The sequence below is a fragment of the Lathamus discolor genome, chromosome 4 (assembly GCF_037157495.1).
Source record: "Lathamus discolor isolate bLatDis1 chromosome 4, bLatDis1.hap1, whole genome shotgun sequence".
Classification (NCBI taxonomy): Eukaryota; Metazoa; Chordata; class Aves; order Psittaciformes; family Psittacidae; genus Lathamus; species Lathamus discolor.
Window position 1 is genome coordinate 18,331,775 of NC_088887.1, and position 21,938 is coordinate 18,353,712.

The following is a 21,938-nucleotide window of genomic DNA, read 5'->3' on the forward strand; positions in this document are numbered from 1 at the left end:
GCTGGCTTCCACACAGTTTCAGCCATTTGGCTGATGAAGGCCACATACCACCTCCTCTTCACTTCTGTCTTATGCAAAGCCAAGAAAGGAAGAAATCCAGCTTGAATGAAGCACTATATGGAAACTAAGAACTCAAAAAGAAAGCTTTGACCAAGGGTTTAGTGGAGATGCTGACTCGGCGGCTTGGAGCTTGATACATGTAAACTGAAAGCACTGCTTTGCCTATATGCCGTGGAAATATTCCAAAAATAGTGAGACACCCTGTCAATAATGCAATGGCTGCTGCAGAAGCTTTTTTATCCTTCTCTAAAAATGGTAAATGGAAGCTTACAAACCGTGATTAGTGCAGAACAGCCCTCAGATGACAATTCAAAGAGAAATTATTCTGTGATGTCTATAGCAACGTATCATCAGCCCCAGGTGTTCTCTCTCTCAGACTTGTTTTCTTCTTTTCCACCTGTAACCATGAGTCAACAGCCAAACCTCATGAAAAAGCACCCGCTTTAAGGTTTCAGTATGGTCTGAAGGAATGTAACCTCCCTAGACAGAACAGTCTGACAATATGTGGTTCAAAATGACTGAGCCTACAGCAGCTGTCAGCATCCCATCAGTCAGTTATTCCTGTAGATGGTGCATTTCAGTCTTGCTTATCTGACGTTGATTTCCATCATCTATAATGATCCTAGATCTGGAATGTAACTTTCAGCATCTTATTCTAGTAATTTCAGTGACATTACTACTACTGCATAACATGCTGCAGTCCAAGCAAAAGTTTGCTGGCATGATGCAATTAATCTGTCTTACACACGAAGTCAGACAGATGAACAGAACAGCCTCTTCTAGTTTTAGCAGTGATCAACACACAGAGACGTGTATTAGCTACAATATGACCATATGGCCCTTCATCACCAGAGAGGGGATGGACTAGCTACTCAAGGAAGATAACAGCTTCTCTTTGAAATTTATCCAGGAAAGACAACTTGTTACTACCATCTAAGAAATGTTTTGGTCAAGATCTGACACTCTCCAGAAATCATCAGCTTAAAAAGTGCAGAAATAACCCAGGTCTTGTACAATGTTATACCTATTATACTATTATAACACCAGAGAGGAGTGAGGGACAGTCCAAAATGAGTAGGTGGGAGGATGAGAACTGATTCGAGAGACTGAGTACAAACAACTGGGTAATACATTTTAGTATTAAAAGCATTTATTCCTAGGAAGGGCCCTGAATGGCCTTTATACAGTTCCCACACACAAAGGAAGGTCTTAACTTCAACTCCAAGCCATAAGCACAACTCTCTTAATACCCTGCAAAGTCACTGTAGGGATTTTTCCTACCAGTGCAGCCCTGGAATGCATGTAGGCAGCCATAGAATGTCCTTTCTCCTAGAAGAGCTTGGATAAGCCTCTCTGAAGTGTCACTGTGGATCCCCAAATTGCTGTCATCTGTGACTGTAATTTATTTATTAGATAGTGGATCCATGACAGCAAACAAAAGCCCATTATGTGGCACTGTACATATACAGATACATATACACAAGGAGGTTTGGCCCCTATCACCAGGAAATTAGGAGGTAAACTTATCATAAACACCTGAGTGACCTGTAAGCTCAGACTTGCTGCTGCACACTGAATCAAGAAAAAGCATCCTGGTGTCTTTCACATAACTTATACAGATGTTCCTTGCACCAGGTACACCTGGGGCCATGAGGTCCAGTGCAGCATACAAGCCCTTTTGCTGCTAAGTGTGGACCCCAACTTGGCAGCTCAGTTTCCCTTGCTTCTTCCCTGGTCGCACAAGTTTCCTGTTCCCTATGAACTTGTTTTGACTGCTCTGATGTCTGTCTGTTATTACATATGGCTATTTCAATACAACAGCACATCTAGCAAGCTGTGAAGACAGAATGTGGGGCAGAAAACAGGAGCTGAGACCCTTTCCATGGTAAGACAGTGAGGTTTTGGCCAGTTGGTGTGGCAGGACACCCTGCTCTGCCTGGCAGGCCTGAGCAAGCGCACATGGCACACCAGTACCAGACCCTGGTCTGGCCAGACCAGGCACACACACTTCTCATCAGTTTGACCCAGCCACACATGAGGGCTGACAAGCAGCAGCAGACCCACGTGGGAAGCTCATTGGTGTGCAGGGACAACAGGGCAGCAGGACAGGCTCACTCCATCCCAGCCATGCTGGGCTCTGCTGCTCACATGCACAGGAAATGCTGGGTGGCTACAGCAGAGGGCTAAGTGTTAGCAAAGAGTGGGCCTTTGCACAGCAGGGGAAAATACAGGCACAAAGCTGCCCATGTTTCTAAACATTTACAGCCCGCGGCTCCTCTTGTCAGCCAGGAAGCGTAATGGCTGATGTGCTGTGTCATTGTGCTTCTGAGTATTTCTAGGGTTTAAGAGCTCAGTAAGGCAGGCAAGGGATGGTCTATGTAATGCATCCGAGCACAGGGGGAGTGGACACAAGTTGTGGCTTTTCACAGTATTTCCAAGAAGGCAATACATCTACCAGCTCCCTCTGTCACACTCCTGAGGGACTGAAGGAAACCAGCACCTCACAAGCCAGCAAAGCTAACAAGAGAGTTGTGTCCACCATAGCAGCTTTGGTAAACCTCCTCCCTCGCATCCTGGGCAGTCAGACATCCTGTGGCAGCCGGACCATATCGCCCACATGCAAGACATCTGCATGCAGCACCCCACAGGGCTTCCCAGCTCTCAGCCACACCAACACACAGATACGAGGTGCTGCTGTATATTAGCAAGGCTTAAACCCATTTTTCAGAGGAGTCCTATGTGATCATCACAGTATTACAGGTGGGGAAATGAGGCAGAGGGGTAAATGATTTGCAAAGGTCAGCCAGACAGTTCAAAGAAGGACAACAAAGGAAACCAGATGCTCCTGTGACCCAAACCCCAGACTCCCAACTACCTGCCTACAAAGCACCATCTGAAAGCACCTTCCATTCAGACCCTCTATTGCCACAAACAAGGTCTCACTGGTCAGGTATATGATGGTGTCACCATTCTTTTCAGACACCCTTTTTGTTTCCATCATGGAAAAGTGGGCTTTTTCCTGATAATGTTTTTTTCATGTCCTATACATACACCACTTTCAGTGGCTGCTTTGCAGCGCAGCATCGATGGAAAGTTACTGTGCATGCCTTGTGCCCACACAGATAAGATGCACTGGGTTGGAACTACAGCTATAGCAGTTATTTGAATTATCTTGGAAGTTCTTTTAAGCTCTGCAGCATCGGTAATGCAGTATAAACACAGACATTACTTTCCTTTCTCACTGAGGCTGTTTAGCCATTGGGTTTTTTTCAAGATAGATATTAAATTCATGGTAACGTTGACTCTTACAGATCTTCTCTCTAGCAAAGAAGAGCCTCTCCTACAACTGGTTCTCCAGAGAAACTATCAACAGGCTTTTGTATTTTCCAAATTACAAAGCTTTAAATTCTCAACAAAAGATAAGGAAACAAAACTCTTTATCAGAAAATTAATCACCTGAAGAAAAAGAACTCCAAACCCTCCACAGCTTGGCAGGAATATGTACAAACAGAAGCTTAAGTTGCACAGCTTTTCACCATGGCCTCCTATGGCAACAACAGAAATCCTGACCCAGATTGTGCACAGCAAGGAAAGGCAACAGGCATGCTCTTACCTGTATTCAGGGTACCTAAAAAGCTGGTGGGGCGCCTGCCTGCCTACCACTCTTCTCCCATGTCATTTGGCAAAACCCATACAAGAAAGTGAAGGCAGGAGAAAAATCCTGAAAGAGCTGGCTTGAACTAGAGAAGAACTGGGGGGCAGAATAAAAAAAGAAAAGGTATCTCCTGTTTGCTGCTATGAGAAGATTTCTGTTTACTTCTTTCTTGGGCTTCTCAAAACTAGCAGAGCACATTCCATGCGAATGCCTCACTAGAAAGGCAGAGAGGCCTCCCCAGTTTCCCAGGCTAAGCATCACCAGAGAGGCTTGGGGAGCTGTAATCTACCACCTGGAGAGAAGCACATTCATCTAGAGAACACAATTCATTCCAAATGTCAGGGAGAGTGGGAGCAAGAAGGAAGCAGCAGTGACTACAGCCTTCCGAAGGGCAAGACTTTATACTGCCTAAGGAGTTGGCAGGATGATGGAGGACAGACCTTGCTTGAGACCCCTGCAGCCTCCCCACCCATTTGAGTAGAAGAAACAGCATCTGTGACTGCCATTATTCAGCATCACTTCTGTACCCTCAGGCATTCACCCCTGTGCCCTTTCTTCCTTGTGGATCTCCCACAGTGGTGACTCTGCTCCCTGCATCCTCCTCCTGCTCTCAGTGCTGTCACTGTTTGTCCTGTGACAACAGAGACATCCACCCAGCAGGCAGCTCCTGCTCCAGGCTCCATGTTGCGCCTCAGAAAAGCCTTCACCCACCCCACCTTCCCTATTCTGCTCCAGGTGAATGAAGACTGACAGGCAGTTGACTATGCCATTCATATAGGTCACGTCCCTGCTGTCCCAAATCCCCTAACTATAGGTTTGTCTGTGTTTCAGAAGAGAAATCTCTGATGCCCATTGCTCTGTGATGGAAAGCTTTCCCAGCAATGCAACATAAACTCTTAATACCCTTTGCTTCAAGTTATGCATTCAAAGTCACTATTGCAATTCTTTTCACATAGACAAAAGCATCATCACATCTTTTTCTTTTTTTTTTAAGATTTCTTATTATGTGACTTTCAGTATCAGAAGAATCTTTTATAACTGCTTCTGTCCCTAGTGTTGGGAAAATACATTTTTCTCTCCAAAAAGAGCTTGTATAAACCACAGCTGAGATAGCAATGCTGGCAAGAGGATAGCCACTGAACAGTATTTCTTTATCCATTTGCATATGGTACAGGAGCAGATAATAATTCTCTTTAATGTACTGTATTTACAATTCCAAAAGATTTGCAGAAAATTGCCTCCAAGTAATCATTGGTCTGTAATACATTAGCTTCTATAGCGTTAGTCAATACTAAAACTATGAGTATTTGTTATCAATTTAGGTGGGTTTTAAAAATTCTGCATGGAATTCAGGTTCCAAGTTTTGCTTTTTCCCCTCATATCTAATATTAACTACACAGTTAATATTAACTATGCAGTTATTATTGATATACAATATTAAATACACAGCTTATACTACAGCCCCATCCAGTATTTCATGTTGGCTAAATGTGACATGGAATATGCTAACCAGAAAAATAAGTCAATTAAAAATAAAAGGATAACAGTCACCCATATTTGCTACCTCTACAGATGGGAACCTGTCCTTACCATCAGTGTTTAGTACAGCAACACGATAAGCAGGCTAGAGATGTCTCCCCATGCACCAGCACCAGTCCCTGCCCCTAAATGCCCATAAAATAGTGGACACAGGCCAAGGATTCCCATCTCCCAGGAGGCAGAGACTCACTTATGACACTCCAGCCCCCAGGGACCACACGAAGAGTGAAGGGAAAGCCATGAATCCCCCCACTCACTGCCTGCAGCTCCACAGCCAGCTCCAGATGGGATATGAGGTTATCACTGGGTGGCAGCCCAGTGAGTCCAAACCCAGCTCCCTCAGTGAAGGGGAGACATGGTGCTGGCCAATGGCCCCTTCTCTGAGCAAAGCTTGAAGACAATGGAAGATGCAGACTGAAGAAGATGGAAATGTTAGCTCCTGGGGCAGGAACCAATGTGCCAGGCACACATCTGTAGGTGTGTTGAGAGGTGAGGGACATAGTCAGGTACCTAACCTTGCAAGCATAATGTATGATTTTATGAAGTCAGGCCCTTCATGCCCTCATGGCTGATGGGAGGGTGGGGGAACCCCAGGGACAAGGAGCTGTTGGGGCTGAAACCCCACCTCCTGGCTGAGGTGACAGACTCCTTCATGAAGGTGCCCATGATGCTATTGGCTTGCATGGGCAGAACTGCCCCGGGCAGTTCACATGATATTTGAATGCAATTGCTGTCTAGCTTCTGAGGGGTTTACCCATATTTGAACACTTTAAGGGGGGGTGTCTCTGCATCTCTCCTCCCCCACACCCCATCTGCCTTATCATTGAACATCTGTTGCTCTGCAGTCAGACTGCTTTGATACAGGCAGTTTCCTTAGTCCCTATCAACAGTGGATGGCTGTGTGATTCAGCCAAGTTTCTTGCTGGTGATCAAGATGGCTGGAAGTAAGAGTCTCTCAGTCCCAGAGCTGGCCAAGAGCTCCAGTTGAGCCCGTCAGCCAGCCTGGAACCACACAAGTGGTGTCTGGGGGAGGCCAGCCAGAAAGACCCCACATTTCCCAGTGGTCCTGCATAGCCCAAAGAGATGTCTTAACTGATCATATCAAAGTTAAATTAATCTTGATATGATTAACACAATGCTTGCCTCCATTTGCTTGCTGCAAAAGTACAAGTATTTAGAAGGGCTTCATCTAAGGACCTACTAGGTTCTTGGTAAAGCCTCCCCTAGTGTCTCCAGCCACATCCGCTGCCTTAGAGATGAGTCACATACCTTTGTAGAAAGGAAACACAGTGCTCATTGTGAACAAAACCAATGCAGTCACTGGTTGTCAAAGGTCACAGGGTCCCCACTGGGCAATGATGTTGTTTCCCAGCCTGTTTTACACCAGAGGACAAGAGGGGAGCATCGCATGCGCTCGAGGAACTTCACCATTGCTAGCCTTGTACAGGCAGGGTTTGATTGTGCCCCAGCTCTAAGCAACCTGGATGAAGGCACAAACAATACCCAAATGCTAATCCAAGCCTCTGTGATGACACCTCACCAAATTCTGCTTCCATCTCAGACAGACATGGGTGATGCTGCTCTTCTTGCCCACTTCTGTTACTGATTCTGTGTGTTTACCTATGGAAGTCTATGGGGCACCTCACTCTACCCTGCCTGGAGGTAGGACTGCAAGGGCTACATACACAGCCACCAGGACATCAGGCACAGCAGCCTGGGGTCAAGGCTGGAAAGAAGGGCACAAACTGTTTCATAACTAGTATGGGGAGCTTTACTGACGTGAGAATTTTGTTGGGAGAAATTCATCCTGAATGCTAAAAAAATCTGAAGGGATCATTTCCCTCTCTCTGCTACTGTTATACACTACATCTGTTTTCTGCTTTTGCTTTCACCTATGTCTTGTGTCAAATAAGATCATCCTCTGTCTCTTTTTATATACACAAACTGCATGAATCCCATTATGAAAACACTATGAATTACATTTTGTGTCATTTGTTGCTGAGCATTTGCCATATGCAGTGGAAAATTTTTCTCTTCCCACCACAAAACAGTGACATGGATACAAAGCTAAACATCTATTCTGCACAGTACTATAAACCACTGGTGGTTTTTTCCAAGTGGTAAAAAAACATATCCCAAATCATCCTCATTTCCCACAGAATGGAGCTCCCTTTCTCCTGCCAGCCCTCTGAGCACAAGGATGGGCTCTGCCCTACTCCCAGTCTTCCCAACCAGGACCAGTGGCCAAAGAGGACAATGTGACTGTCAGCTGTCTGTGGAAGCAGCTCCCCACAGGAGGCCACAGGTCCCTGGGGACACCCTGGCACCAAGGGCTGCCTCAGCAACCCAGCAAGTGTAGGGCTGGCATGGCACAGCATCATCTGGGCCACTAGAAGTCCCAAAAAAGCAGCACAGACATCTGTTTCTGGTCAAATTCCTGACAGCCCTGCATATGTCCATACCCATTATTCTGCCAGATACTTTCTGATGGAAGTATCTCACTATTGCCTTTGGTGATGCAGCACCATAGTCAGGCTGGAAAACAACTGCAAATTCAGGCAGGAGTTTCCTTGAGGTGCTGGGTTCCCGGGCTGCAAAACACAATCACCCATGTCCAGTCCCACCACTGTTCCAGGGTTAACCCTGTACTGGTAAAGTCAAGGGATTTATATGATCGCAAACCGCCAGCACATTGTTTTTATATACCATCTGGGCCCACTTGTCTAAGGATGAGCATGAGAGAGTTACCTCTCTGTCCTGGGTTCAGCAGTAGCAGTCATTTTTCTCCTTCTTAGTAGCTGGTGCAGTGCTGTGGTTTTGGCTTTCAGCCTGAGAACAACGCTGATAACACCGATGTTTTTAGTCGTTACTAAGTAATGTTTACTCTGACCAAGGACTTTGAGTCTCATGATCTGCCAGGGAGGAGGGGAAGCCAGGAGGAAGCAGAGACAGGACACCTGACCCAAACTAACCAAAGAGGTATTCTATACCACAGCATATCATGCCCACTATATAAACTGGGGGGAGTTACCTGGAAGGGCTACATCGCTGCTCAGGTTGGGCTGGGTATCGGTAGGCAGGTGATGAGCGGTTGTATTCTCTTCCCTTGTTATTTCTCTTCTCATTATTATTGGTGGTAGCAGTAGTGGTTTGTGTTATACCTTAGTTACTGGACTGTTCTTATGTCAACCCGTGGGAGTTACTTTCTTCCGATTCTCCTTCCCATCCTTCCAGGAGCAGAGGGAAAAAGAGGGGGAGTGAGCGAGCAACTGATTGCCGACTGGGCTTAAACCACAACACTCCTTTCAAAAGCAGCCATGCCGTCAAGCATCCTCTCTCACAGCTAAGGTGTCTTAGGTGTCGCAAACACAGGGGGATAAAGATGGGTAAAACAAGACCATCTCCCTGTGTCCCTTCCCCGCACCTCACAGTTTGGGCAAGGCACCAGAGCAGGGTTTGGTGAGCTGCTGGTGCACTCAGATGTGCAGACACATTAGCACACACACTCCATCAGGGACTAGTTGCATGCTACTGTTCTACAGCCTCTTCTTGTGATCTCTTTGTGACAAATGTCCTTGCGATCTCTGTTCTCCACACTACCCAAGGCAGCAGTAACTTGTTACCACCTTTCCTTCAGTTGGCTGGGTGAAGCTTTGGAAACTAGACTGTACTTTCAGTGAAACCCATAAAGAAACAATTATTAAATAACAGAACTTAAATATTTCCAAAAGAAGTTAGAAAACGGATCTCTTTATTAGGAACAAAATCATAATGGGGAAAAGAAAGCCATCAAAAAAGAACAATAGCTGGACATGAAAACATACAGTTAAAGGAAGAGCACAGGCTGCACTTCACACCTCACAGTAACAGAAACCTTTGCCCTGCATCTTCAGCAAGGAAGGACAGAAAATCAGCCATGTCCTCACAGACATATGCCTCATAAAGCCATATGCCCCATAAAGCCATCTTGAGTCTCAGATTCCTGTCTCAATGGGAAAAATGCTTCCTGGACTGGGGTTACGCTAATGGTGGTGAAGTGGTGGTGCTAATAGGGCACCCCAGCCCTCCCAGGGCTGACAGAAGCAAGGCAGCACTAGGACAAGCTGAAGTCAGGATGCACCAGCCCAGCAGGACAAGGGTGGCCCTACTCTGCCACCCTCAGCACCCAGAACGCTGCTGGCTTCTACTTCAGAGCAGCCCAAAGAAATGTTCCCCCTTAAAAGCACATACGGGAGTCGACTGTCCCCTGCCTGCCCCTGGCAGAAAGTGCAGAAGAGATGCAAAGCTGACTGTCCTCCCATTTTGGTGACAGCAGCCCCTGTTCACCCAGCATCACTCACTGCTACTGTGCTGCTAACAGGCAGTTGCCACCCCAAGCACTTGGCGTCACATTCTTGTCATTCAACTCACAGCCTTTGAGGAATGTTTGCACTGAAAGGAGCTAGAACAGCACCATGAGGAAAAGAAATACTATCTTCCTCTTACTGTGGAAAATCTGATTCCTACAGCAGCCTTAGAAAGCAGAGAGGCTGAATCACCACCAACACAGCACACGAGATCCAAACATCTTCTAAACAGAGTCACAAGACAAGGAAACAACAAGAACAGCAACCTACAGCTGGGCGTCACAGGTGCAGAGCTTTGCCATGTACACAGACATGCAGCAGTCCTACCAGTTCCCCTGCCTGGGAGAGAAGTGGCTTTAGCTTGGTTTTGACTTTGCTGACCTTGTTGGGTGACATTTACAAGGCATATCTCAAATCTCTTTCGAAGGGATTCACGGCACAATATCAGCACAATATAAAAGAACAAAAGGAAAGAGAGGGATGCAAGAAGGGAAGAGAGGAATGTAACACACACTTTCCCACTCCTTTCAGCCTCAACCTGTACCATCTCTCACTCTACCATGCCTTTCTACCCACAGGGCTAGGTTAACACCAACATGTCTCACTTCCAGCTACCAAAATGCAGTCATACAGAAAATACCTTGCTCTGGCAGTGCATCTGCAGTACTCCTTGTGCCTCGAGAACCCCGCAGCCCTGGGCAGCTTGCCAGGGACTCAGTTACCTGCTGCCTGGGATCAAGTCTGTACCCTCTCCTTACCTCATCCTTCTTCCCTGCAAGTCTACCCCAGCTGCTCTACTTGCAAACCTCTCCTGAGCAGAGCAGGACGTGCATAGCAGTAAGACTTGCCTAAGAGAGTCTGTGAATGGCTCCTGCCTGTCCAAATAACACAGCACTGAAAAAGCCTACATGCACAGGCAGATGCCCTGCTTTATCAGCTTGCAGTAGCTAAACCATTACACTAAAGGCACTAATGCTTGTACTGATGAACTATCTCAGTTTTATAATCAACATTTCTGACAAAATTACACACCCCAGGCCCCCTCCTGCTGCAAGCAAGCGAGCTAGTGATGGAGCTGTTTTAACTCACAACCTGAGCAGTGAGGTTCTGGTGAAAGCCATTACAGGGAGTCAAAAAGCAAGCAAGCCAACATTACCTCCTAGGGTCTGCACACAGCAATCCCTGCCACCACCACTACTCCTGGTCCCAAACATCAAGTGGTGACCAAATCATAAAGGGGCTGGAGCTCAGAGGAGTGATTCAGATAGACACCAAGCACAGCAGATACCTAGCTGAGACCTCCATTGCGCTTTTTTCTGAGGGCCTGTGAAAAATGCCTTGAAATCTCTGAAGGAGGGGCTTTCTCAGGAAATCTCTGGCAAGTTCTTGTTTCTGTCTGGGACTGGAAGGCCATCCCAACCTGCCTGCCCTGCCTGCCCCGCCTGCCCCTTGCAGGAGCTGCTGGCTGTGAGAGACAAGGCAAGGCATAAGGTGGCAGGAAGCAGAGGAGCCACCCATCTAATTTCAGGCTGTCCTCTAGGGCTCCACAGTTTAGCTGCAGGTCTATTAAGAGGCAAAGCATCAACAAGCTGCCCAGTTTTGTTTGTTAGAGAACCTGTCAGCCCACAGAAGTGTGGCCTTCAAGCCAAGAATCTGCTTTTCCTTGTATACATATTTATTTTTTTAATGAAGTTAGCAGGCCTGACACCTCATGCCTTTCCCCTGCTGAAATTTCCTGGACTAATTCTTACACATAGTGGGACTATGGGATGCAAGGGACAGGTGTTGTAGGCTTCAAGGCAGGGTAGAACAGCAAGCATGCCAGATCAGTCATCAGTTGGATCCGGGAAACAGTCTGAGGGACTTTCCTGGCTTTCCACATCAACTATGACCTCTGGGTCTGGCATTTCCTCAGCCTCCACCTCCACTGCCAAGTTTTCTTCCACGAGTGGCTGAGGCTCAACATCTTGATCAGTCTGGGCAGCATCTGGAGAAGAAGGGAGAAGTGGTTTAAATGCCTGCCCTATGCTCACCCTTGTGGAAACCCTTTCCCAGCCCTTGATGCTGCTGGCTGCCTAACCCGCTCAGGCCCCTCTACCCACGTGTCTGCAAGCAAAATTTCAGTCTTCTTTGTAACTACTCATTTACTGAGTTGTCCGTTATAGCTTTAGACACTTTGGTGTCCCAAATATATAAAAATTCTACTCAGCCAAATCTACTCAGTTGCATCTGAGTAATTAAAGCTGGGAAACAGCATACATTTAATGTATTCTCATGTGAACACTTTAAATACACACCTCTGCTTTCTACTTATTGGTAGAAAATTTGAATGTGAGGCACTTTGTCAGTCACACTGACAATGTGTAAATCTTTTACGAAAAAAAGGTCTACAGTTTAAGTATAATATTAAACAATGACCTGAATTACTTTTTCTTCTTTCTTGCAATATATCAATGAGTAGTATTTAATATTTTGAAAGCACAGCAAAGCAGCATCCAAGCTTAGACATCAAACATAGCTGAGCTGCTGAGAGGATGAGCTTGGTACAGTGAAAGACACCAGAATTGGAGACAGCAGTACTGAGACAATGCTATGACTTCCAGTTCATGATGTCTCTGCTAGGCCTACTTCAGGTGATGATAGTGCATTTCTGGGTAAGGTGTTGCCAGCATGCACATTTGTGAAAAAAAATTGAGGGAAACATAATGCATATAGTGGAGTATTAACATCAAGCACTTACAGAACAGGAGATTTCTGAAAGGTTTTCACCACTGCACTCTCTTGAACATACACGTGCTAAAGTCATAGGATTCTAGTTTTGATTCCTTTGAAGGATATAAAACATGACTGTATTCCCACTTTAGTCCCAAATTAACGAACCTCATGTGGTTCAACAAGGCCAAGTGCAAGGTCCTGCAGCTGGGTCAGAGCAATCCCAAGCACTAACACAGGCTGGGAGGAGAATGGTTGAGAGCAGACTAAGGAGAAGGACTTGGGGGTGTTGGCTGATGAAAAGTTCAACATGAGTCAGCTTCAGTGTGCGCTCACAGCCCAGAAACCAAGCATGTCCTGTGCCTCATCAGGAGGAGCGTGAGCAGCAGGTCAAGGTGATTTTCCCCCTCTATGCCACTCTTGTGATACCCCACCCGCAGTCCTGCATTCAGCTCTGGGGCCCCCAGGACAAGAACATGAACCTGTGAGTCCACAAGAGGGCCATGAAGATGATCTGAGGGCTGGAGCACCTCTCTTATGGAGACAAGCTGAGAGAGCTGGGGTTGTTCAGCCTGAACAAAAGACACGGGAGACCTTACAGCAGCCTTCAAGTACCTAAAGGGGGCTTACAAGAAATCTGGAGAGGAGCTTTTTACAACAGCATGTAGTGACAGGACAAGCGGAAATGGCTTTAACTGAAAGAAGGTAGATTTAGATTAGATATTAGGAAGGAATTCTTCCCTGTGAGGGTGCTGAGGCGCTGGCACAGGGTGTCCCAAGAAGCTGTGGCTGCCCCATCCCTGGCAGTGTGTTCAAGGCCAGGTTGGATGGGGCTTGGAGCAAGCTGCTCTGGTGGAAGGTGTCCCTGCCCATGGCAGGGGGTTGGAACTGGATGAACTTTAAGGTCCCCTCCAAACCAATCTATTCTGATTCCATGAAATACATGAACCTCCAACTTTAATGGGATTCAGCTGTCTTTATAGATCAGCATATTGGTGGACACTTTCCTGAAGATGACTGCTTACAAAAACAATGCGGAGTCTTATAAAATGTTACTGACGAGAAGGAAGGGGAAGGAGGCATGATACAATTGCAGGAAATGTGTTAAGTTTTGAGGGGGGTGCTGTTTTTGAGATGTGTATTTTAGCACATGAGGTACTGGAACAGGCTGCAGGCTGCCGGCGTACCCTGCGTGGGATGGCTGCCATTACACCTCATGGCTGGGTGAGGGCAAGAGTCACTCCTATGTAGAAGCCAAGCACAAGTAACATACTGATAAATGACCTGCTGCAACTCCTGTTGTCTGGACAAAATGTAGCACCTTCCAAGCATGTGCTCACCAAGTGAGTCCCAGGCCCCTCTCTATAGTCGGCTCCTGCCCTATCAGCCACACACATCCCTTTTGTCCTTCACCCTCCTAAACGAGCTATCTGTTCAACTTAAATCAAGTCACTGGACCCACCAGGCTTTGGAGGACAGTCAATTTGTGCAGCTTGAGCCTCAACATGATCTCCACTGGGAGGACTCTTCACACTTTCACCGGAGATCATGGACATTGTTAGTCTGTCATCTTTCTCCTCCTCTGCAAAACCAAAACCAGAAACTTGAAACAAAGAGGTCCCGCACATCCCAGCAGCCTCAGCACATACATTGTAGGTCGGACCACCAACACATGCTTGTATCTCCTCCTCAGGTGGCACTGGCTCCATTCCCAGAGCAGACAGATGCCATGTACAGTGGGCCAACAGCAACCTGTCAGAGACCAGCCTGGGCATGCTGGCAGGATCACAGCTTGAGGTGATGTCACTGGGCACAGGCAGATTGCAGTCAGGGACTGGTGTTGACAAAGGACTGCCATCAGAAGCCTACAGGTCATTTCAGGATTAGATATGAATGAGGCTCAATTTTCTTGCCCATAGAAGAGATTTTGTTGTTTCTTTCTTTTCAGGAGCACATGGTGGCAAGCGTGAGGTGAAAAAAAGCAAAAGCAAGGTTTAATTCCACACCCTGCTGGTCACAATAGTTGCCCATCAGCATGCAGCTTTCTGCTCCACCAGGACAAGGGAGGACTGGCTAGAAGACGAGTAGTGACCCAGCTGAGACCAGTTTATGCTGAGGCTATTTTAACCTCAGCCTACACTGAGTTTTATCCTAGGGGGAAGCAGCATTCTCCACTCACCTGAAGGCACTGGGATGAACTTGTGTTTCCTTTTCATGCAGCAACATATGACTGAGGACACAAGCACCACCAGGATAACTGCACCCCCTGCACCCCCTGCAAGGATGTAGATGAACCATGGATACTGCAGCAGGCTTCCTGCAAGAGGAACACGGCACTGTTAGTTACCAGGGTGGACAAACTACTTCCTCCAAAGGGGAGAAATCCTGCAGCCAGGTTAGAGCATGGGGACATTAGTGTTGCTTTGGTTTGGATGAAGGGAGCTGACCCTGTGAACTGTGGCACATCATGACTTATGTCACATCATTTAATTATAGTATGGGATTGTTTATTGAGAGAAGAGACTTGCTTGGTTAAGCTATGCACATTTGTTTCTACCTACTCTTACCAGTAACATCTAAGATAATTCATAAGTTTTAAACAAATTTAACAAGAAAAGTGGTAGTTTGAAAGATCCTACATTTCAACAAGGTTTATGAAAACTGACAGCTGAGAAGAGGATAGATACCTAAAGCAGCATCTCCTGCTGAAAGAAAAGCTGCAGAATCCACCCTCAGAGCTTGTGCTAGGGCCCAGAGAACCCACTTATAACAACCATGTAATGACTACACCAACCTCAAAGCAAGTCTGATAAAAGATCACTTTCTCAGCTACTACAGACTTCAGCCACCCGAGTCAGAGCTGTAATAAACCAGTTTCACTGCCGCCTGGGGAGGATTTCTCTTTATTCCCCTTCCCAACCGAGATCATTCAAAACACCTAGCAGGAGGCGAAGGCTACAGATGGCTGAGCAGAAGGCCACACACAAGTCAGTGGTAATTACTGCCCAGCTCAGAGTCCCTTGCTCAGGGTTGCTTTGATGGGTCAGCCTTGCAGCTGAGCAAGGAAGCTGGTAGAGGGCATCACAGACTTGCAGAAGAGAGATTAATCCAGACTGGCTTCCTCTCTAAAACTATTTATTCCAACCTGGGGCAGCCAGAAGGAAGACACTTCTTCCCACATGAAAAAAAAAAAAAAATAAAAACAACCCCATACAGCTCAACTATCACCATAATGCAGAGTCCTTTAAACTTCTTAGGTGAGCTTACACAATCCCTTTTTTAATCATTTGGCTTCTTTTTGGCTGCACATACCCCTGCATAGCACCACATTGTAGAAACCAGCACGCTCACATAGAGGCTGTTTTCAAGACCCCATATGCACAAATTGCTGCATATCCCCAAAGGCTGGAAAGTGTTTCAAATGTTCCAGGACATACTCCACACTGCTATAGTCCACACACTCATGAGGACAGTAAAAACAAGGGTACACAGCTCCTCCTGTGCGTGAAATCATACACACTCCGTATTTTTGGAGTGCTTGTTCCAGTCTCTTTAGGAACAGTTACCAAGTTCAAAAAAATCTATACTTAAAATTAAACTTTCAGCAAATGAAAAATAATTTCCCTAGCAATTTCATTTCCTTTTTGATAAAAGCTTAGAGAATATTGTCAGAAGTATAAATACATGTTGGATTTTTTTTTCCTGACTATTTTTTCCTAAAGAATTACCATTTGTTAAAAAGGTCTTTGGGGGATAAAATATCATGTTAAAAATCTATAATAAACAAATAATAAAAAAAGTAATGAGCCAATAAAAGCCTTTTATGTATGTTGACTTGTTAAATTCTGAAACATGTGCTTTAGATCCCTGTGGTCAGAGTCCTTTGGTGCCTGATCAGTTTACAGTATTTCTGCCCAATTGTTTTAAGCTGTTATTCAAAAATCAATTTCAGCAGCCAAGAGGTTGCCTAAATAACTGTTTTTACATACATTTCATACCTACAGCGCAAAACTATATTCAGCACTTTGCCTGGAGCAAATAATAACCAACAAAAATAATGTTAATCTGTAACTGAACTTGTTTCTCTCTTCACGTCACTTCACTAGAATTCAGAATTGCTTTAGTTTACTTTTTACAAATGTAGTTGCTTCTAGTGACTAAAAACTAGACTCTCTGCTGTATTCTTGCTCTCAGACCCTTCCAAATCTGTGTTCACGCATGTGTCCATCCCAACAGACCTATCACTAATTTCCCCTGTGGGCTTTTCAAAAGAAAATGGGGAACTGATATCACACCCGGGGACTGGGCAGCCACCCAGAATAAACAATGGTAACTGCCAACACTCGCATGTTTTATCACAGGGCTTGACTGAACAGCTTGTGGATGTTCACATCCTCATTCCCCAGTGCCACAACCCACTTGGGTCTGACTACACTATGTGTGACCAATTTAACCAGACAAAATGAAGATCATTTTCCATAATCACAAGTGCCAAACCTGCACAGACTGGACAGTGGTGCCAATGTGATCAGGCTTGAAGAGCCCCCAGCATTTCTTCTGAATGCCAGTATACATGAAACAGGGTTTATGTCAGTAATTTTGCTTTCACACCAACTGTATGTTAAACATAAAAAAAAAAAAAAAAAAAAAAAAGACAGTAGCTGCTATGGGCCTGGAATGCCTCAGTTTCTAAAATGCTAAGTGCTATTGCACAGTACAATTTTTTTAGTATCAAAGATGAATAAATTAATTACACCTAAATTTGTCAAAACCTTACAGATAAAGAATTATGCTATTTTGATGTAGTTTTGTTGATCATCTTCACTTCCAGAGAGGAGAAAAACCATCAATGCTGTCGTGCACACCCAAGGTTATCTAATAATTTTGTTTATTTGTTTGTTTGTTTGTTTGAATGTGAGCTTACAACACATGCATCATGCAATTCTGGCAGATTTGATCAGTCCTAGGATCTTGATTTTCTGTTCCATTAAATCATGGCCTCATTCCAGCAGTGTATTCAGCATATATGGATAGCTTGTCAATGGATGAAGTCATAGCCTTATCACAGAACTACATATCTAGCAGAGACATGGAGAGTAAATCCACTACATTTCATAACTAAATGAATTGTGTCTTTACCGCATCTCTGATGGTGTAGGGCTGATGGAGAGACATTAGTATAGACTGGTAAATCTTTGTGCAGCTCGCCTAAATAAGGAGAAAAAAGACAAGGCAAAAAACTTCAGCTGAATCCAGCAGCAACAGGGCTGAACTAGTGGACATGTTTTTACAGGGATGTTGCAGAAACTGGAAAGCTGTCTGGGTAATGGATGAAAGTCAGGTAGATAGCAGCTCATGTTTCTAAACTGGCATAGACGATTGGCACACAGGAGGGTGCAAGGTCTCCATCACTGGGAAGTAAGAAAACGGACAGATGGCAATCTATCCTTGCTGTAGGGTTGGTAAAAGGACCTCCTGAACAAATTTTCATCCTTTATGTGGTCGTAGGCTATGTCATTCGGAGACATAGGAGGGAGGAGGAAGTCAAGGGGAAATTTCCTAAAAGGGAGGATGTGGCAAGACTGGAAGGCAGCTGCCAGATGACAGAAGAGTTCAGTATTATTCTGACAGCAACAACTCGTTAGTTTTCTGCTGCAAGAGACCAAAAGAGAGGTTTTCTGGAGACACCATTACTCACCATAGCTGCAAGAGAGCAAAACAGGCCTGGTCCTGGTGACACTGTTCCCATGGTAAACCTCACATACAAACTCCCCGGGCATGGTTTTGTCCAGGCGAACCTTCTTCCCGCCATCCTTAACACAAGCCTCAGGGGCACTCATCACGGTGCCATTCAGCAGCCACCGAAAGCTGGTGCTCTCATTGATGTTCACGTTACAAGACAACTCTCCAGTCCCATTAGGAAAGCACTGGATACCAATGGCTGGCTCTGGTTACACACAGCACAGGGCAGTGGGAACAGGAAGGAAAAAAAGAGGTGAGGAACCAACTCAGCAATGAACAGGAGCTGGACAGTAGCTTCCCTTACTACCACCATTTACTACCAGGGAGCACAGAAGTAACCAACCAGACACCTAAGTGCCTGCCCCTAGCCCTGAAATGCTTAGCAGTGCCCACCCAACCCCGATGGTGACTCCTGGTACCTATTTTGGGGATGCCATGATCTGGTGTTTCTTCATTTTTCTTCCTGAAATTGAAAACATGATCTATAAAAGCCCATGATCTGAAAGGATGGTGTAAATATCCAAAGCATATGCCATCCAGGGGCTTCCTCTGTAATCAACAGGTAACTAGCTTCAGAGGAGACTCGGCCCTCTCCTCCCCCAGAGGTTTGTACTTTTGTTGTTACTGTGCCTCTTCTTCTATTTTAGAGAGCAATTGGTACAAATCATGTCCAACATAGGTACCAGACACCTGCAGGTAGATAGGATGACCCAGACTAGGCCAGTTTGAAATGAAGTTATGATTCATCGATCTTACTACATTTTCCTGAATTTCTCTCTGTCTACTACAAGGAGCCAGCCTATTTCCTAAATTTGCCACTTTGCAAATACAGACTAGACAGAGAAATAGTATGGTTTTAAGACAGTAACTCTGAGAATGTGGATGTAAACATCCATGTGAATAAGCTCAGAAATCACTTTGTTCAACTAGGACATTACCTTCAGCTAAAATTCACTGTCTTTGCTGTGAAATTGTTTCCTTGACTTAGGTGTGGCAACTGAAAAGAAGGAGGAGACAGAAGTTTCCAAAACAAATTCACTGAAATGGAGGTTAAATCCAGGACACTTCTGCAGTCTTTGCCTACTTCCAGTCTAAGCCCCTGATCTTCATGCCCAGGAGTCACATCTTTGACCTACTCTCCATGGCAGTTCCGCCTGTTTGCGCCCAAGAGGTTTAAAGATCCGTTTGTCTTCACTAAGACCAGTTTGCTCAGACATTTTCATTACAATTTCATATGATTCAATCTCCCTTAGAAGCTTTTTTAAGTGAAAGCCCTGCAAAAGGAATGATGGAGATGAGGACCAGAACAATGTTCGCTGGCTTTTTGGAGCACTATTCAGCAGGGGGCAAACCCATTTAAGCCTTCTCCATACTAACACAAGCAATGAGCTGGGTCTGCTACAGAAGTGATTTTGCATCTGTCTTCTCACCCCACAGATGAACAAGCAGGCATACAAAGGTGAGCAGCAATTCTGAGGCCATAGGGAGGACAGCAGGGAGACTGGCATGGCAACAAACCTATAGCTGGTCTCTGAACAGACCCAGAAGATACTGACTTCCAAGCTGCTCAGGGGCACCTAAAAATCAGAAAGTCATACACAGATTTGTTTAGCACCTTCCCTCAGCTGCATGAAGCAGGAGAATAACCCAGCACAAGACCAGTTCAGTTTCCAGAGCCAAGCAAGGTAGAGTTAACTCCTTAAGGAAGCGTGTGCACTGGCAACAAAAATGCTGTTGGGACAGTGAGAGATTTCGTGAGAGCCATCAGAAAGAGTACTCTAGAAATGGACTGAAGTCCATTTCCAGCTACAGGTCTACATACTGTAGGCTCAACTTCACAAACAGTTTGTGCTGTTATCTCTTACAGCAGGAAAACCAGCACATCGCTCAACTGACTGACTACTTCAGTGCTCAACAGACAGGAGAGACTGACAACACAGATGCAACAAGCATCCTTTAGCTTACACTCACCATTACCGCTCCCTGAGGTGTCAGAATCTTACGAAGCTGTTCCAGAGGCACCTATAGCTCCTGCAAGCTGAAGTGGTCTCTTAGGAAGAATTTCAAGGAACCAGCTTCCAGTCAGGCTCACAAGTTCAAAAGTTATTTGTTGCTAAGTAGGCTACTTACCAAATACTTGCAGTGTAAAAACTCTGGTGGTGTTGTGAAAAACAAACTCGTATTTTCCTTCATCCTCTTTCTCCACAGTCTTCAGCACTAGAGAGCCATTCCGGAAGTTCAGGCATCTGGGGGCAGAAGTGCCACATTTAGCCAACAAAGTATCACTCGAGACACTTGTCAAGCATCTCATGTCCCTCTTGCTCATACTGGAGAGGTTCTGCAGGCTGTGAATTCCCACAGAGAAGACTGCTGAGCTGCCGCTGAGCACACTGGTCCAGGTGACAGAGCCTAAAGGAGAGATGCAGAGTGTGGGCAGCAAGCTTGCGGTGTCCATCCCCTCTCAGCTGCTTCCCAGACAGGCAAATGCACAGGTGAGATCTCAAGAGGCACAGACCCACCCCTAGTGACAGGCTGTAACTGGAAGTCAGAGGAGTGGGAAGCCTTGCATAAAGGCCAACTTCCCCCCACCCTGTGACATGGGAGTGGTGTGCACACCATGCACACATTACAAAAGGCTAAGCACCTCATTTTTTCTCTCCCCAAATTTGACACGAACATCTCCCACCCAACCCTCAGAGCTGCAAGACTGTGTAGGAAGATACTCTGGGCATCGATGCCATGGATCTTTTACAGAGGATATCAAAACCAACTGCTGCCTGCACAGCTACTTTTACACAAAGAGTAAGGTGGCAGCTTTAACTTAACAAGTCTTACAGTAATCCTGCATGCTACGAAGTTACTGTACACAAATCAGGGCAGCAGCAGCTTGGGGACTAACCCAAGGTCACACCAAGCATTAGGAGCGGGACCCCCTCCTCCCTAGCCCCTCCAGCCAGCGTTCTGCCCACAAGGACCTTACATTCTCCTCTGAAATGCTTTCACAGACGCAGTACACTGAGAAAGTATTCTATTGTTAATTATCATTCATTTACTAAAAAAAACAATCTATCTTACTTTGGTCTGACTATCCCTTTCATGCACTAGCACTTATGCTATTTGACATCTCCCCAAACCTGGTAGAGTTATTAAGAGGTCTTGGAGCAAAATTAAAGTGTCTGCCAATTTAGGCAATCTGTGCCAACTTCATAAAGAAAAATCCCACTTACCATGAGTAAGAGTTATTAGCACCAGCAAGCACTGCAGAGTAAAAGGAGAGCTGAAATCCATTTAAAAGAGCTCCTTGCACCATATGCTGAGAAGACGATCTGGCTACAGAGCTCAGTGAATATAGCACTCAGGAAATGATGTCAGAAGTTAGAGAAGGAAAAAAAAAAAAAAAAAAAAGAAACTCCAGAGATTGAATAATGTTTCAAATAGACCTGCAAGGTTTTGGGTGACTGAACTCAGGCTGAACAAATGCAAGCCAGAATGTGCTCTGCAAAGTCCTGCACCTTGGTGCCAGCTGCAAGTGTGAGAATAGGGCTGAGAGGTAAGGAGAGGCAAAAATATCTCCTGGTCAGCTCACCCCGTTTAGGAAGATGCCAACACCAAGAGCAGGTAAAGGCAAAACACTTTTTTCTTTAATCCTTTTCTAGTTTTTGAAGTACTGTATCCCCACCCAGGGAAAAAAATAAGTCCAGTCAGATAAAACATTGCACATGCACACCAGGTACCAACAACAATCAGTCACAGAGAGTCTTACCAGAAGCACAGGTGGGAGAAGGCTTTCCCTCTGTACTCAAAGGTACATCACCAGAAGCTAGTGCCTCAATAGTACCTGTCATGCAGGAAAGGGCTCCATGCATCCACCCCAGGCACAGAAT

General features: G+C 45.6%; 1 protein-coding gene across 3 annotated transcripts; it reads right to left on the reverse strand.

Moving 5' to 3' along the window:
* Window positions 1-8,984: 8,984 nt before the first annotated feature.
* LOC136013106 (hepatic and glial cell adhesion molecule-like) lies at window positions 8,985-21,407 on the reverse strand. Of its 3 annotated transcripts, XM_065676432.1 has the most exons (8): window positions 21,282-21,407; window positions 20,383-20,463; window positions 20,185-20,300; window positions 18,011-18,259; window positions 17,452-17,520; window positions 14,492-14,629; window positions 13,775-13,894; window positions 8,985-11,587 (listed from the first exon to the last, which is right to left on the reverse strand). In XM_065676432.1, the coding sequence occupies exons 1-8, from the start codon at window positions 21,362-21,364 to the stop codon at window positions 11,427-11,429; spliced, it is 1,017 nt and encodes a 338-aa protein (XP_065532504.1). In that variant the 5' UTR covers window positions 21,365-21,407; the 3' UTR covers window positions 8,985-11,426. The 3 variants fall into 3 exon arrangements, with proteins under 3 accessions (XP_065532504.1, XP_065532503.1, XP_065532505.1); XM_065676431.1 differs by having other exon boundaries at window positions 20,185-20,463; XM_065676433.1 differs by lacking the exon at window positions 17,452-17,520 and having other exon boundaries at window positions 20,185-20,463.
* Between the last annotated feature and the right edge of the window lie 531 nt (window positions 21,408-21,938).

Excerpts from the sequence above, each read along its gene's own strand:
- LOC136013106 (XM_065676431.1), bottom strand. The coding sequence starts at position 21,342 with ATGGATTTCAGCTCTCCTTTTACTCTGCAGTGCTTGCTGGTGCTAATA. Across the intron at positions 18,260-20,184 it reads TTTTACACTGCAAGTATTTG|AGCCAGCCATTGGTATCCAG; the intron begins GTAAGTAGCCTA and ends GTGTGTAACCAG. Across the intron at positions 11,588-13,774 it reads TGACTGTCCTCCAAAGCCTG|ATGCTGCCCAGACTGATCAA; the intron begins GTGGGTCCAGTG and ends CTTCTTCTCCAG.